Here is a 13327-nt window from a genome sequence, read left to right as displayed (position 1 = left end):
TATATATCCCCAAACTCCTCCTTCTCCAGAGACGCCTTTCCCATCAGCTCAATCCACCACAGTGGCTTTGTTACTCCAGCTTCACTAGTAATACACTCTTCCAGAGTCAAGGCAAGAACGATGCCGTTCCTCAAGAAAAACGCCAGCCATGGCGAAAAGGCCCCCGTCGCCGGGTCCAGCACCGCCCACAGCAACCCGGCCGCCACCCAGAAGGTCACCTTCATCGCCGTCTTCCTGGGTGCCGTCGCCAGTATCGGTGGTTTCATGTTCGGATATGTCAGGTACGCACTCGCCAGCTCAATCCTATCACCACCAAGCAAGCGATATCACATACTAACAAAAATGTCTACAGTGGTCAGATTTCTGGTTTCTTCCAGATGCACGATTTCGCTCGCCGATTCGGTGAACTCCAGCCCAACGGAGAATATACCTTCAGCGCTGCCCGCCAGGGAACCATCACCGGTCTGTTGCCCGTCGGCTGCATGATCGGTGCCCTGATTGCCGGAAAGATTGCCGATTCCCTGGGTCGTCGCCTTGCCATCTCTGTCTCTTCTCTCTGGTCGTGTGTCGGTATCATCATCGAGATCTCTTCCCAGACTGCTTGGTACCAATTCGCTATCGGTCGTCTCGTCACCGGTATGTCGATTGGTGCCCTCAGTGTCGTCGTCCCCATGTACCAGTCCGAGTCTTCCCCGGCCATCATCCGTGGTGTCCTGGTCTCGACCTACCAGCTGTTCATCACCCTCGGTATCTGGGCCTCCAACATGGTCAACTGGGGCACCCACAAGAACCTCAACGACCAAGGCAGCGCCGCCTGGAGAATCACCAACGGCATTGGTTTCGCCTGGGCCCTCATCCTCGGTGTTGGTATCATGTTCCTGCCCGAGTCTCCTCGTTTCGCCTACCGTGCCGGCCGAGAGGAAGAGGCTCGTGCTACCATCGCTCGCCTCGCTGGTGTCGCCATCGACGACAAGTCTGTCAACGACCAGATCACCCAGATCCGTGTCAAGCTCGACGAGGAGAAGGCTGGTGCCGATACTAAGTGGTACGAGGCCTTCACCGGTCCCCGCATGGCCTACCGTACTGTTGTTGGTGTCATTCTCCAGGCTGGTCAGCAGCTTACCGGTGCCAACTTCTTCTTCTACTACGGAGTGACCGTCTTCGCCGCTACTGGTCTTAAAGATCCCTACGTCACCCAGATCGTTCTCGGTACCGTCAACGTTGTCTGCACCATCTTCGGTCTCTGGGTCATTCAGAAGTGTGGTCGCCGCCCTGCTCTGATGGTCGGCGCCGCCTGGATGGCCATCTGCTTCTTCATCTACGCCTTTGTCGGAACGTACTCCCTCGACCCCCACGACCCCTCCCTCACCCCTGAAGCTGGCTCTGCTCTCATCGTCTTCTCCTGCCTTGCCATCGCCGCCTTCGCCATCACCTGGGGACCTCTTGTCTGGGCCGTCGTTGCTGAGCTGTACCCTGCCAAGTACCGTGCCCCTTGCATGGCTCTTGCCACCATGAGCAACTGGTTCTGGAACTTCAGTAAGCTACCCCGTATCCTCTCAATCATTCATTTGAACAATTGCTAATTCTTTGCCTCTCAGTGATCTCCTTCTTCACCCGATTCATCACCGATTCCATCGACTACTGGTACGGTCTGGTCTTCGCCGGATGCTGTGTGGCCCTGGTCATCTTCGTCTTCTTCTTCGTGGTCGAGACCAAGGACCGCAGCTTGGAGGAGATTGACACCATGCACTTGCTGCACGTCAACCCCATCACCTCTGCCAAGTGGGACGGTAGCCAGGTCCCCGAGGGCGTCAAGGGCTCTGCTCACGAGGAGAGCGGCCACAACTCGGGCGCCGAGACTCACCACTCTGAGATCTGAGCCCCCAAACCCTCCACCAACCACCACATCCGATAATGATACCCTGAAAGAAAAGAAACATACAAAATCCTGTGTACATAAGCATAAACCGTGGCGTTTAGGGTAGGATGGAAGTATTCTGACGAGTTCTGACGTGTTCTGACGAGGGAAAGAAGGAAAAGGAAGTCTCGGGTTGTTCAAGTTAAGCATAGCGAGCGTTCAAGTGTTGTAATATCCGGTCAATTGAAGCCAACTCTTCGTTACATATATACCTTTCTCCCTTTTTCCCAGTGAATGAATAGTGATGCTACCTAGTGCCGGAATGATCAGACCATGCAAACTTCTGTACACGTACATCTGTGGACATTCTTGTTATCTGGAGTCCTTCCATGAAGGTCCTTGTGGATAGCCCCGGGCCAACGTAACCAATCCCCATCCGCCTAGGTAATGCACTAAGAAAGGCAGAGACCGTGTCGTGCGATAAGGAAACTCATGCGTAGATCGCATGAGATCAGATATATGATGCTACCCAACACCAAGATTATCTGTTTACCACGCCCGACATAGCCTGAGATTTGTCGTCTTCTCGTACGGGACGACGCGCTGCGATGCTGCTATACGTATGCAGGCCGCGTATATATTGCTCTGTCTAGCCAATGATGAGGGAGCGGTTACGTGTAATATACAAATATATTGGCGGTGTTGGGGATCTCATCATTTCGTACCGGAGGGAAAACTGCTCTTTAGCATTCTATAACATCGCCGTGTGCTGACAACTTCTACTTTTTTTTCTGTACCTACCTAGCTAGACACGACAGCCTGCAAGTTCATATTAAAAAGACTACATACTAACCATCCAAACAAAAAGTGAAATTTCCATTGTCTACTTGTATGCTTAGCCACAGTTGCATTCACCCAATTTTGCTCAATTTTGTTTCTGTTTTGAACCTTACTTCCAGACTTCTCTGGAAACCCTGGGGCCTCAGGATGAGCAGAGGCCAGAGAAAACGAGGAAAGAGCGGCTCCCGGCATTAGTCCGTGTCCAGCATACCTTGCTTGCTACCATAGGTGACCTCAGGGGCCGGCTCCAGCATCGCTCCAAAACACGCAATGGTCATTTGTTCACCGTCATCGGCCTTGCCATCCTCAGTCGAGATGGTCGTGGTGCTGGGATCATGGCCTTTGATAGGAGGCGGCCAGAGCCTCGGTGCTTGCAGGAGAACCCCCTGAAGCTCCATAGGTAGGTGCCGTAGCGTTTGCGGAAGAGTTGCTTGGGCAAAAAATAAAATCGTGGGGGGATGCTGTTTCGGTTTTTGTGAGGCTTTTCCATAGTGGATGAACTGAAAGGATACTATATACCAGCTGGAGGTGTAGAGTTGAAGCCGCCGGAGTACAGTAGTGAGTGGAAGAACCGAATACTTGTGGTTGGAACTATACTCCAGAAGAAGATTTTCAAGGGGTGCATGATAACATTCAGTGCTCGAAAGGGTGATATGGTAATGATAGCTCGCTAGACCTCAATTGTGAGCTACAGCGATGGAGAGCCGTCACCATGATATGCCTCACCTAGCTGACCTTAATTACCCATGACGGAAAGAACGGCCAAAGGTGTAGATTGTTCCACTTCCTCGAGGGAAGCTGCAGCCATTGCGGCGTTGGCACTACAGCAACTGTGTGTTCCACACCGAGGAAGTATAAGCCGGATAGAGCGTAGGTACTTAGAACCACCGTGGTAGTAGTTGAACACATTCCGCTGGATCGGACTACTTGGATCGTGCCTGGTAGGCGACATACTTTGATGTATACCAGTTCAATTCCCAAGAAACCAAGCCAAACCACGGACAATATAACGAAGGAAGTATCGCTGGCTAAGCATACGTTTCTATATATTTGCTATTAGCTGAAATACGCCCGAAAATATGTCATCATGTCGTGGAAATGCTGAAATGGAGATTGATCGTGGAGAAGGCATATTGTACGTGACGTCGTGAGTGAGGGAAGAACCACAACTTCGCATCATGAACTTCCATGTCGGAAGTTATTGGGAATCACATCATAGCGACGGCAACACTAGATACATGCATTGATGTATGTAAGTAATCATATAATCACTGGGCCGATTGAGGTTGAGATTGAAATAAGCAGTCTGTCGTCAACGAAACGAACCAGCCAAACAATTGCTTTGGGGATCTGCAGTGTCTGGGGGTGGGTGCATCACGTGCTCAGGCGACCTGCGCGCGCGATCCTCAGGCCTTCGGGCAGAGGCTCGACCGCCTGGAGCAGTGGAAGTGCTCCCCGCTTTTACTGGCCCCAACGTCATCTTCTCTCAATTAACCTTGCCCGACGCGACCGACGCGATCAACGGCGCGCGCGCATCGAGGAGACCAAAGAGTACCATCGCCATGTGGCTGCTGGAGAACGAAGGCGAGGCCTTGGAGGGTACGGGACCCATTCCTTTGTCACGATTACACATGGGTTGTACGAACGCACGCAGCTGACTGACCCGATGCAGGCAAGCGACTCTGGCTCAGACCAGGCAAACGCTACCTTTTTGGCCGCACCGTCGCAGAACGTAAGATTGCCAGATTGCCCCGAACCGAACGTGCGAACCCAGCATCTATACCTATGCTAACGACCAGGAAGCCGGGCAACTCGCGATCAAGGGACCAAGAGCCAACACGGTATCAAGGAAACATGTTACTATCCAGGTTGATCCTGTCAAGGAAGGCGACTCGGTAAGGCCTAAATTATTCAATCCGCACCAGACTTGAGCTAATATACCTGTCTCGGTTCCAGCAATCATTGTCCAGTCGCTCCAAGGTTACCGTCGAGGATCTCTGCTCCAAGCTTGGCACTACGATCAACGAACACAAGATCAAGGGCGAAACCCATGTCATCAACCAAGACAGCAACATACTGCAGATGGGAAGCTACCCCTACAAGTTCAAAATCACCTGGTTCCCAGTCGTCCTGAGCTATTCCTTCACCAAGAAGCAACTCCAAGACGACCCCCTGGGAAAGCTGCGGCAGAACCTGGAACAGCTCGACATCAAGTTCATCTCCGAGTACGACGTCCGACAGACCACTCATGTCGTGTCGAGAAAGCGCAATACGTCAAAGGGGCTACAAGCCCTCATTAACGGCCGGCATATTGTTGATTACACGTTCCCCGACGCCATCGTTGCCGCTGCGAGCCCTGAACGGTCCGAGGATGGCGTGGACAGGAGTATCTTGGAGTCTGACTTCGATGGTAATTGGCCTGTTGCTATGCAGCATTTGCCCGCCGCCGGCAACGAACCAACCTCCAGACCCCCTCAGGCATTTGCGCCAAGCTCGGCGAGGGCAGAGCTGTTTGAGGGGTACACGTTCCTCTTCTACGACAGAGGCCAGTATGACAGCTTGCTTGGTCCCATAACCAATGGCAAAGGCAAGGCTCTGTTTGAAGATGTGATCCCGCACGAAACAACACCCGATGAATTTTTGCGCCGCGTTAGGGGTCTTGCAGGCGAAAAGGGGGCAGGGGATAGTGGCAACGAGGGCAGAGGCGCAGTGGTCGTCAAATTCCTCCCACTTACTCCGACAAGCGACGACATACAGCAATGGTACTCCGACTTTCAGGCAGTCGTTGCCGTGGAGTTAGATTATCGCATGATTGACCAGAAGGAATTCCTCGATGCCATATTAGGCAGTGATGCCAGCGTTCTAAGGCGTCCCCCCGAGGTTGCTGCGCCAAAGCCACAACCACCACCTCCACAGCCAGCTGTGCAGAATCGACCAACTTCTCAAGCTCCCACGGATGCCGAGGCTGAAGGATCTGGTTCCGGTTCACAGCGAAGCATGACGCGCAGACGACCCATCCGTGCGGTTACCAGCCGCTTCAAAGGCTTTGTCAAAGATGACTCCAGTGATGACGAGATGCAGGACAGTGTCGCCGATACCACAACCGCATCAATTCCCGTCCCAGCAAGTGCCGCGGAATCACAAGAGGGTCTCTTCGTTTCACAAGAGGTGGCAGCTGATGAGCCAGAGCAACCGGCACCAATGCCCCTGCGCTCTCAACGCAAGCGGCCAGCGCCTCCGATGGACCCGCTGGAGGAATACGCACCCGCTGCTGCACAGTTGAAGCGCCGTCGCCTAGAGGCCGGCGAGGATCCCGCACCACGACCAAACCAGAACGCGAAGACTGCAACTGAGCAACCTGCAGCGAAGAGCAAAGCATTTTCGAAGCCTACCAAGAAGGTTCAAGAGATTGACATTCTTGAACTGGCAAGCAAGCACCGCGAAGAAGAGGACGCCCGCGCAGCTGCCGAGCGCGCAGAGTTGAAGCTGGCGCCCGAGGATTTGGATCTGGCGGAGATCCGTCGTCTACAGATCGAGGAGCCGATGGAGCTTCGACAAGCAGCGCCGCTCGTGCGATCAAGAGACCAGGACATCGCAGACGGGCGATGGGACCCCCGGTGGAACGGGCTGAGAAACTACAAGCGGTTCCAGCCGAAGGGCGCCGTTGGCGCTGCCCGGCCACCGCAACGCATCATTGTGGGATGTGATGAGGTGAAAGCCAAAACGGCCGGTATCGGAGACAACTACTGGCTCGAAGACAACGACACGCAAAGGCGGAGGGAGAAGGAAAGAGAGAAGCGAAGCCAGAACAGCAACATGAACACGATGACCACGTTCAGAGAGACGCAGAGCACGAGGCGCAATAACACGGTCAGCCCTACACCGCCTCCGCTAGGACATAGAAGCCGAAGCGGAAGTGGAAGGGGAGCGGAGGTCGAGGCAGATTCCGCCGATGTTATGGTAGATGAGGACGATGAGGATGATGATATTGTCTTTTCCACGTCATCGCGGAGCAGGAGCACGAGAGGTGCGGCGACGCAGAAGACCAGCTCTGATCAGCCCTCGCAGAGGTCGCAACGGACCACTCAGTCCTCGGTACGCGCTTCGACGAAGCGGCCAGCGGCCGCGCCGCCTCCAAAAGAGCAACCCGCCAAGCGGTCTAAAACCGCTGCTGATCCGGCCAGCGATGAGGATGACGAGAGCGAGGACGAGCTGCGGTTCCGGTTCCGGAAGCGATGATTCATTTTATGGGACACGTGGGAAAGGGCGGATGAGCAAACATAAACTCTGCTGTATCAAAACTAGATTGCCGATGGGTATCTATGTGTCTATAATAGTGCGGTAGCTTCCTTATCCCTCAATAACGATGCAATGCCACTGGCGATACCAATGCCTATCCTCTTTTCTATAACCATGATTCTTCCAAATGCAAAATCCGCCCTGTATCCGCTCAATAGAGAAACCATGACTACCTCAGGTTTGGACCCCATCCCCTTTATTTACAATATATGCCTAGCCTAGGCCACGAGGATAAGATACTCCCAGGGCCACTAGGATCTGATAGCGAGTCATCAGTTGGGGCTATATGGCCTCCTGAACACCTACGATGCCCCGCTGCGACCATGGGCCTTGGAGCGGCATGTTCCGACCCTTTGCGGGTTACCGCACAAGGGGACGACTACTTCTGCATGCTAGTGCAGGTAAGTAGGGTGGGCAGTTTGCGCCTTTTCTCTTTGCCTTCCCCCTGATGCTCGCTTCTCAGTCCATGTCGTCCATCTCGCTCTTCTTGTCCTCGCCCTCTTCGACCAGCATGCCGATCATGCAGCTCGCCAGCATGCCCTCGTAGTTGACCCAGGGGTGGATCTCGCCAAAGAGCCGGGTGCCGTCGCGGCCGGCGGCGCGCAGCAGCTCGGGGCCGCCGCCCGGGTGGAAGGCGACGTAGGGCGTGATGTTGTAGACGCGGCCGCCGAGGGCGGTCCAGGCGTCCTTGCCGCGCCGGCCCGTCATGGCCCGGAGCTGGGACGGGGTCACTTTCAGGTAGGGGGTCCCCGCCGGCAGGTTCCGCAGGTCAGACGTCGGGGACTGGGCTAGGCGCGCCCAGTCGAGAGGAGAGTGGCCCGGTTCGAGCATGACTTTGCGCGAGGGCTTGGCGGGCTTGCTGCTGTGCGAGGGCGGCGGGGCGAGGGTCGAGGTGCCGGGTTGGCGCGCGGAGCGGGCGAAGGTGTTGGGAGTTGACAGGTTGGCGGCGCGGGAGGTCGCGGCGGGGTTGAGGTTGTTCAGGGTCGGCGGGCGCGGGGGCGGCGGCATCATGGAGGAGGCGGAGGTCGCGGGCGAGGAGAAGGTTGGGTCCGGGATCACGGGGGCTGAGAAGGTTGGGGGCGCAGGAGGCGGCATGGAGGCGGCGCTGCTGCGCGCGACGGCGGCGGCCGAGGCTGGGGGTGCGACGAGTTTCGGGGCGGATGAGTCCGAGGAGGGCGTAGGGGAGAGCGAGAAGGAGGGGACGCTGCCATTGGGCGTGCGCTGCGAGGGGGGCTGCTTTCGGTGTCGTTTGCGAAGAGGAAGGCTCTTCGACTGTCGGCGGCGCCGGTGTTGGGTTCGCTGCTTTCCGTGTAGTCGCGCCGGAGTCGCCATCGTCGGGCGTGGAGGTGGTGGTCACCGGCGACTTGACTGCTTCACCACCTTCCTTTTGTTGACCAGCGCCGCGGGGCGCATGATCCTCATCTCGCGGGGAGGGCTGGTCGATCTGCGGAGGAGGACGGGGGAGGCGGCGGAGGAGGCCCAGAGGCTAGCGAACCACCGCTGGAGAAATGGAGGCCTGCTGAATACGACCCAGACGACGGACGCCAGGACGAGGGAGGAGAGGCCAACGAGAGCCATTGTCGCCGTTGCAGTGTGGTGGTTCTTCCTGTGCCTTCAACGTCGATAACCGAAGGAATTATGCATGGGCTGGGCTTAGCTTAGGGTGCACATGCTTGCAAGGCTTGTACTTTTCGCAGGGCCCAAAAGGGCTTGGGATGGGAATTTGTCTCCCCACTCTCGAATGATTGCGACCGGCGGAAGTCGGTATCTGCGATTTAGCGCCCTTTGCCAGTGGCAGGGTTAGGTCTGGGAAACAGGGCAATAGGGAATTCAGCCTGTTCCTCGTACAACCGTAATCACTGCTTACTTACCTACCTTACCTACATGTATGCATTCATAGCAGGTGAATTAATTTACAATTGATTTGAAAATGATAGTAATGCTAGGCATGCATGAACCTGCACTACATTGTACCTACCAGTAGTGCTACTGACATCCATATCGAAGACCGGTCGGGCTGACTAGCAGCGAGCCAATGTGTTCGTCGGGCCACCCATCAAATGACCCTCATTAGGTACGATTGCGAACGAATGAGCAAGCCTCCAACCCTTACAGTGCTTGGGGTTTTACAGGTGCCAGCGTCTCGGGTAGAAACATGCATCCGTCCATCTGTATGTACTGTAGTACCGTAGATGCAAGTGCACAGAGGCCGATATTGTTCAGCAGAGTTCGCGGTGCCTGCTTGGGGATTTTCGGGCCGGGCTTATATCCCATCTTCTTATGGCCCCCAAAGCGAGGAATGGCACGAGAACCATCCCATATCGAGACCCGAGAACCTGCATATGCTGCGCTAGGCGACCATTCCCCCCCATCGATCACTCGCTCCCGCATTCTCTTCCCTGTGCTGGGATTTCCCAGACTGCGGGGGACAGCCGGCCAGTCAGCCAGCCAGCCAGCACAAAATCTGATATGTGAAATACGCATGAATAAACAAATCTCGGTGCACCAGCCTGCCTGCGTAACCGCTGCGCAGCGGTATTGGCGGTGACTAAAAATAAGACATGGGCATAGCGGCCAGTCCAGGATGGCGTGCTGGTTGTTTGGGATTGGGCTGGTTGTTTACTGGCTTGGAGGAGCACTGGCTGTCTTGGATCAATCCGTCCGTCCAAGGTCTAACCGACACACACCTCCATTTACCCTTTCGCATACATCCATACATACCTACATGCGGTACATACACACACCGATTGATCAATTGTCGTGCGGTTTTGTTTCGAGACCATCGCAAACTCCTGAGCTCTCGCTCGCTCGTACAGGCAGAAAGATTGATCGATAATTATAATACTATTCTATCCTATTTATTAATTTCGGGTCATGTCAATCTCAGTGACAGGCCGCCTTGCCAGATTCAGGGACTGCCCCCGCTAAGCTCCAGCCCGGAAACCCTTTTGGAGAAGCAGCCAAAGTCCACCTGCAACATTCCCGCTCGTACAAAACCGGAAGTACTCGTCCACCAACTTTACTACTGGTTTGTACCTCTTTTGGGCTGTTTGGTTTGGCCTTGAGTTGAGACGACTTCGACTCGACTCGACTCGCCGGCCGACCGGGAAGAAAGATGCGCGCCCTCAACCCAAACGTCTCCAAACTCACGACCGTAAAAGAAGACGACTCCAGCAACCGCCTCGCCCAGCCCAAACTCCGGTCTGTCAACAGCAGGCGAACCATCCTCCCCTCGACCGCCTCCTCTGCTGCCCGCTCCTCCTCGGCTCCTATTGCCACTGCACCACCGACCTCCTCGACTTTGACGTCCAAGCCCCGCCCATCGTCGCGCCAATCTGCCGTCCCCAACTCGACGCTCACGCCCGCCAACAGCAGCAACAACAACAACAACAACAATAACACTACGACTACTAGCAGGAAGCCCGGCGCCCTAAAACAACCAGCCCCGTCGGCCGACTCGCAGCGTCAACAACGAGCCTCGACCCCTTCTACAACTTCACGACCTCCCGTAATTACCACCACCGTCACCAGAAACCCCCGTCTTGCTGCTGCAGCCGCGGCGGCGAAAGCAAAAGCCAATCGACCCGCGCCCCTGAATCTCAGCTCCGCCCCATCGAGACGAACCTCCGCATCGGAGAGCAGCCCTGCCGTCGTCCTCTCGCCAGCCTCGAGCGTCTCGACCAGCTCCCGCGCTTCCATCTCTTCGCATGCTACCACGACACCGGCGCTGAGATCGAGAGATCAACATGCTCCACAAATGACTCAACATTCTTCCATATCAAAACCAGGAAGGATGCCCCTCGACCGATCGTCGGGCACGAACAGCAATGGCACACCACGCATGCCTACTCTCAGTGCCACTGGTGTCCGAGGGTCGAGCAGCCGCACGCCCCTGACGCCCAAGATTGCCTCCAAAGCTTCGCCGGCAGCCCCGGCTCCTGCCAGCGCCCGTACACCGCTCGCGCGCACACAGGCACGTCCTACGATTGCCGGCTCCGTCGCCAATGGCTCGAGCCGAACGACTGCACAGCCAGATGATGATGTGCCGTCTCTCATCAGCAGTAACATTACACCACGATCCGGCAAGAGGCAGAATCGGGTAGACAGCACGAGTACTACTCCCAACGGTACCCCGAACCCTGAACGGAACTCCGATACGTGGGATCATGACGGGCGGTCTGGCCTGGGTCTTCCGTCCTCACCCTTGCATGGGGACTTTCCCAAAAGAGCCCAAGTCACGTTCAACTCAATACCAGCCGAGGCAAGAGGGCAACCGCGGCAAGCAGCTCAGAATGACCCCGACGCCAAGTTCTTCTACGCCAGTGACGCGAAAGGCACCCAGCACCACCAACAGGCTCCCTCTGTGTCAAGGCCGGTGTTGGCCAAAGCCCCGACTTTCTTCCATGCTAATGGCAGTGCTGTCGACAACAAAGCACACCAACAGCCACCTGCATCGCCTGCATCGCCTGCCATGACACACAATTCGTCGCAGGATAGTCTATCCGGCAAGTTCATGTATGCCAATGGCTTGCCCGAGATTCCTACGAGTCACCCGGGCCGTACTTCTCGGCCTGGCTCGATGGTTTCCACGACTTCAAGGACTGCACCGACGAGTAGGCCCAGACCCGGCTCGCAAGAAATCTCTATAGGCCAACGACCGATGTCTCCCGGTAAGCCTGGCCAGCAGCCCTCGTCGGCGCAAGCCAGAAGTAACAATCTCCCGTCGCTGGCGACCAACCGCCCGCAGGCGGCTTCACCGCCACAGCTTGGTCCCTCCCCGGCAATGCTACGACGGTCAAGTACCACTACATCCCGGAAAAGCCACTCGCGCTCCAGCAGCATGGTATCAGGAAGCTTGGTCAAGGGAGAACCGTCGAGAAACTCCTGGATTTCATCTGGGCCAGCGTCGCCTTCGATCGATGCGGCCTTGAACCCTCCCCCGTTGACGTTGGCCTCGATAATACAGGCTGCCGAGGACTTTGCAGACCCCGACGAATCCATGTCCACGGTAGACGATGACAAGTCAGAGACGAACTCGGGTGTCCAGAGTCCCACGAAATCTACTCACGAGGCGGAACCCGTGAATGACCTCGTCGCCAATGCCCGGCGCGAGCGTAAGGTGCAAGACCTTCAGATTACCAATGCCTCCCTGGAAGCTATCAACCGCACCTTGGAACGGCAGCTTCGGAAACAGACTGCCGAGTTGCGTCGGTTCAAGCGGTTGTCTCGTGCTGGACGACTGTCCATGATGCCGGTTGAAACCACCGAGGCGGCTTCGGAGACAGGATCGGCGAATGGCGGCGACGAACAGGAAGTGCTATCGGATTTGAGCGAGGGCGAAGAGCCGGCGGACGAACCGGTAGAGGACGATTCTCTGACGGATGACGACACGGAAGAGGACGATCAGGATCTCAGCGCTAGTATGCTGGAGGAGAAGGACGAAATGTACGGGAGAAAGGACGAAAAACGACTTCAAAACGACCTGACCAAGCACCAACAGCTCCTGATTGATTCCCAGAAGATCAACCAGAGCATCAAGCGATGTATGGACTGGACCGAAGAGTTGATCAAAGAGGGCAGAAGAGCGCTGGAGTACAACGTGAAGGCCAGCGAAGTCGAGATTCCCGGTCCTCGCGTCTTAATTCCGGACGACGAAGACGAGGATACCACGCAAACCAGCATCAGCTTCGACTTTGACCCGGATGACACCATCAACCTCGAAGAAGAAGCCATGGGTCCCAACGCCCCCATAACACCGAGGTTGGCAGGATGGAATCCAGATGCCGATCCGATGGAGCGCGCCTAAGAGACAGGACTCTCAACCAAACGGATGGCTGTTGGCTGGAACATCCGGAACGGCTCTGGAAGCTCTCGCCAGGCCGCTCATACGGAGCACATTTTCTGTTTCTCTTTTTCCCTTTTTTTTTAACGTTTGGACATGATTCGGTCAGCATATCGGTCAGCATATCAGCATAAGGCGGCGACCCTGGCGTTACTACTTTGCATTCAGTGTTGCGGTCATCGATGAGGCACACACTTTAGTTTTCTCGTTCTTTGGAGCTCTTGTTACTTCTTTGTCGCATCTTGTATCAGCAACTGGATACCCCTCATCTAGAAAAGATGAGACGGAAATGCGTTTTTCTGTTTTTATGCATACATACATATAGGTCGACGGACAAGCCCCTGGCCCAATCTCGACACAACGCAAGGAAGGAAGGAAGCGAGCAAGCAAGCAGCACAGCATCACATACACACACATACACACAAACCAAGATCGAATCAATTGCCTGGCATATAGCTACTACTACTACTACTACTATTTCTTAGTGT

The 13327-nt window shown here is 55.6% G+C and overlaps 6 protein-coding genes across 6 annotated transcripts; 3 read left to right on the top strand and 3 right to left on the bottom strand.

Moving 5' to 3' along the window:
- Positions 1 to 120: 120 nt before the first annotated feature.
- On the top strand, positions 121 to 1879 carry PG986_002816 (Hexose transporter 2; the record flags this gene model as incomplete). The annotated part of the gene is made up of 3 exons (XM_066839038.1): positions 121 to 281; positions 353 to 1536; positions 1599 to 1879. The coding sequence occupies 3 exons, from the start codon at positions 121 to 123 to the stop codon at positions 1877 to 1879; spliced, it is 1626 nt and encodes a 541-aa protein (XP_066704102.1).
- A 1010-nt stretch (positions 1880 to 2889) lies between these two features.
- PG986_002815 (uncharacterized protein) lies at positions 2890 to 3096 on the bottom strand (the record flags this gene model as incomplete). The annotated part of the gene is made up of 1 exon (XM_066839037.1): positions 2890 to 3096. The coding sequence occupies one exon, from the start codon at positions 3094 to 3096 to the stop codon at positions 2890 to 2892; it is 207 nt and encodes a 68-aa protein (XP_066704101.1).
- Positions 3097 to 3886: 790 nt separating this feature from the next.
- Positions 3887 to 6937, top strand: PG986_002814 (uncharacterized protein; the record flags this gene model as incomplete). Its single annotated transcript, XM_066839036.1, has 5 exons — positions 3887 to 3950; positions 4055 to 4297; positions 4371 to 4460; positions 4502 to 4593; positions 4655 to 6937. 5 exons carry the CDS (start codon positions 3887 to 3889, stop codon positions 6935 to 6937), a joined length of 2772 nt encoding a protein of 923 aa, XP_066704100.1.
- A 519-nt stretch (positions 6938 to 7456) lies between these two features.
- PG986_002813 (Cytochrome b5 reductase 4) lies at positions 7457 to 8329 on the bottom strand (the record flags this gene model as incomplete). Its single annotated transcript, XM_066839035.1, has 1 exon — positions 7457 to 8329. One exon carries the CDS (start codon positions 8327 to 8329, stop codon positions 7457 to 7459), a length of 873 nt encoding a protein of 290 aa, XP_066704099.1.
- A 21-nt stretch (positions 8330 to 8350) lies between these two features.
- On the bottom strand, positions 8351 to 8575 carry PG986_002812 (uncharacterized protein; the record flags this gene model as incomplete). The annotated part of the gene is made up of 1 exon (XM_066839034.1): positions 8351 to 8575. The coding sequence occupies one exon, from the start codon at positions 8573 to 8575 to the stop codon at positions 8351 to 8353; it is 225 nt and encodes a 74-aa protein (XP_066704098.1).
- A 1537-nt stretch (positions 8576 to 10112) lies between these two features.
- PG986_002811 (uncharacterized protein) lies at positions 10113 to 12803 on the top strand (the record flags this gene model as incomplete). The annotated part of the gene is made up of 1 exon (XM_066839033.1): positions 10113 to 12803. One exon carries the CDS (start codon positions 10113 to 10115, stop codon positions 12801 to 12803), a length of 2691 nt encoding a protein of 896 aa, XP_066704097.1.
- Between the last annotated feature and the right edge of the window lie 524 nt (positions 12804 to 13327).

The sequence above is a fragment of the Apiospora aurea genome (assembly GCF_038362705.1).
Source record: "Apiospora aurea strain CBS 24483 chromosome Unknown utg000002l_segment0_segment0, whole genome shotgun sequence".
Lineage (NCBI taxonomy): Eukaryota > Fungi > Ascomycota > Sordariomycetes > Amphisphaeriales > Apiosporaceae > Apiospora > Apiospora aurea.
This window is presented reverse-complemented; position numbering and strand designations above follow the sequence as displayed.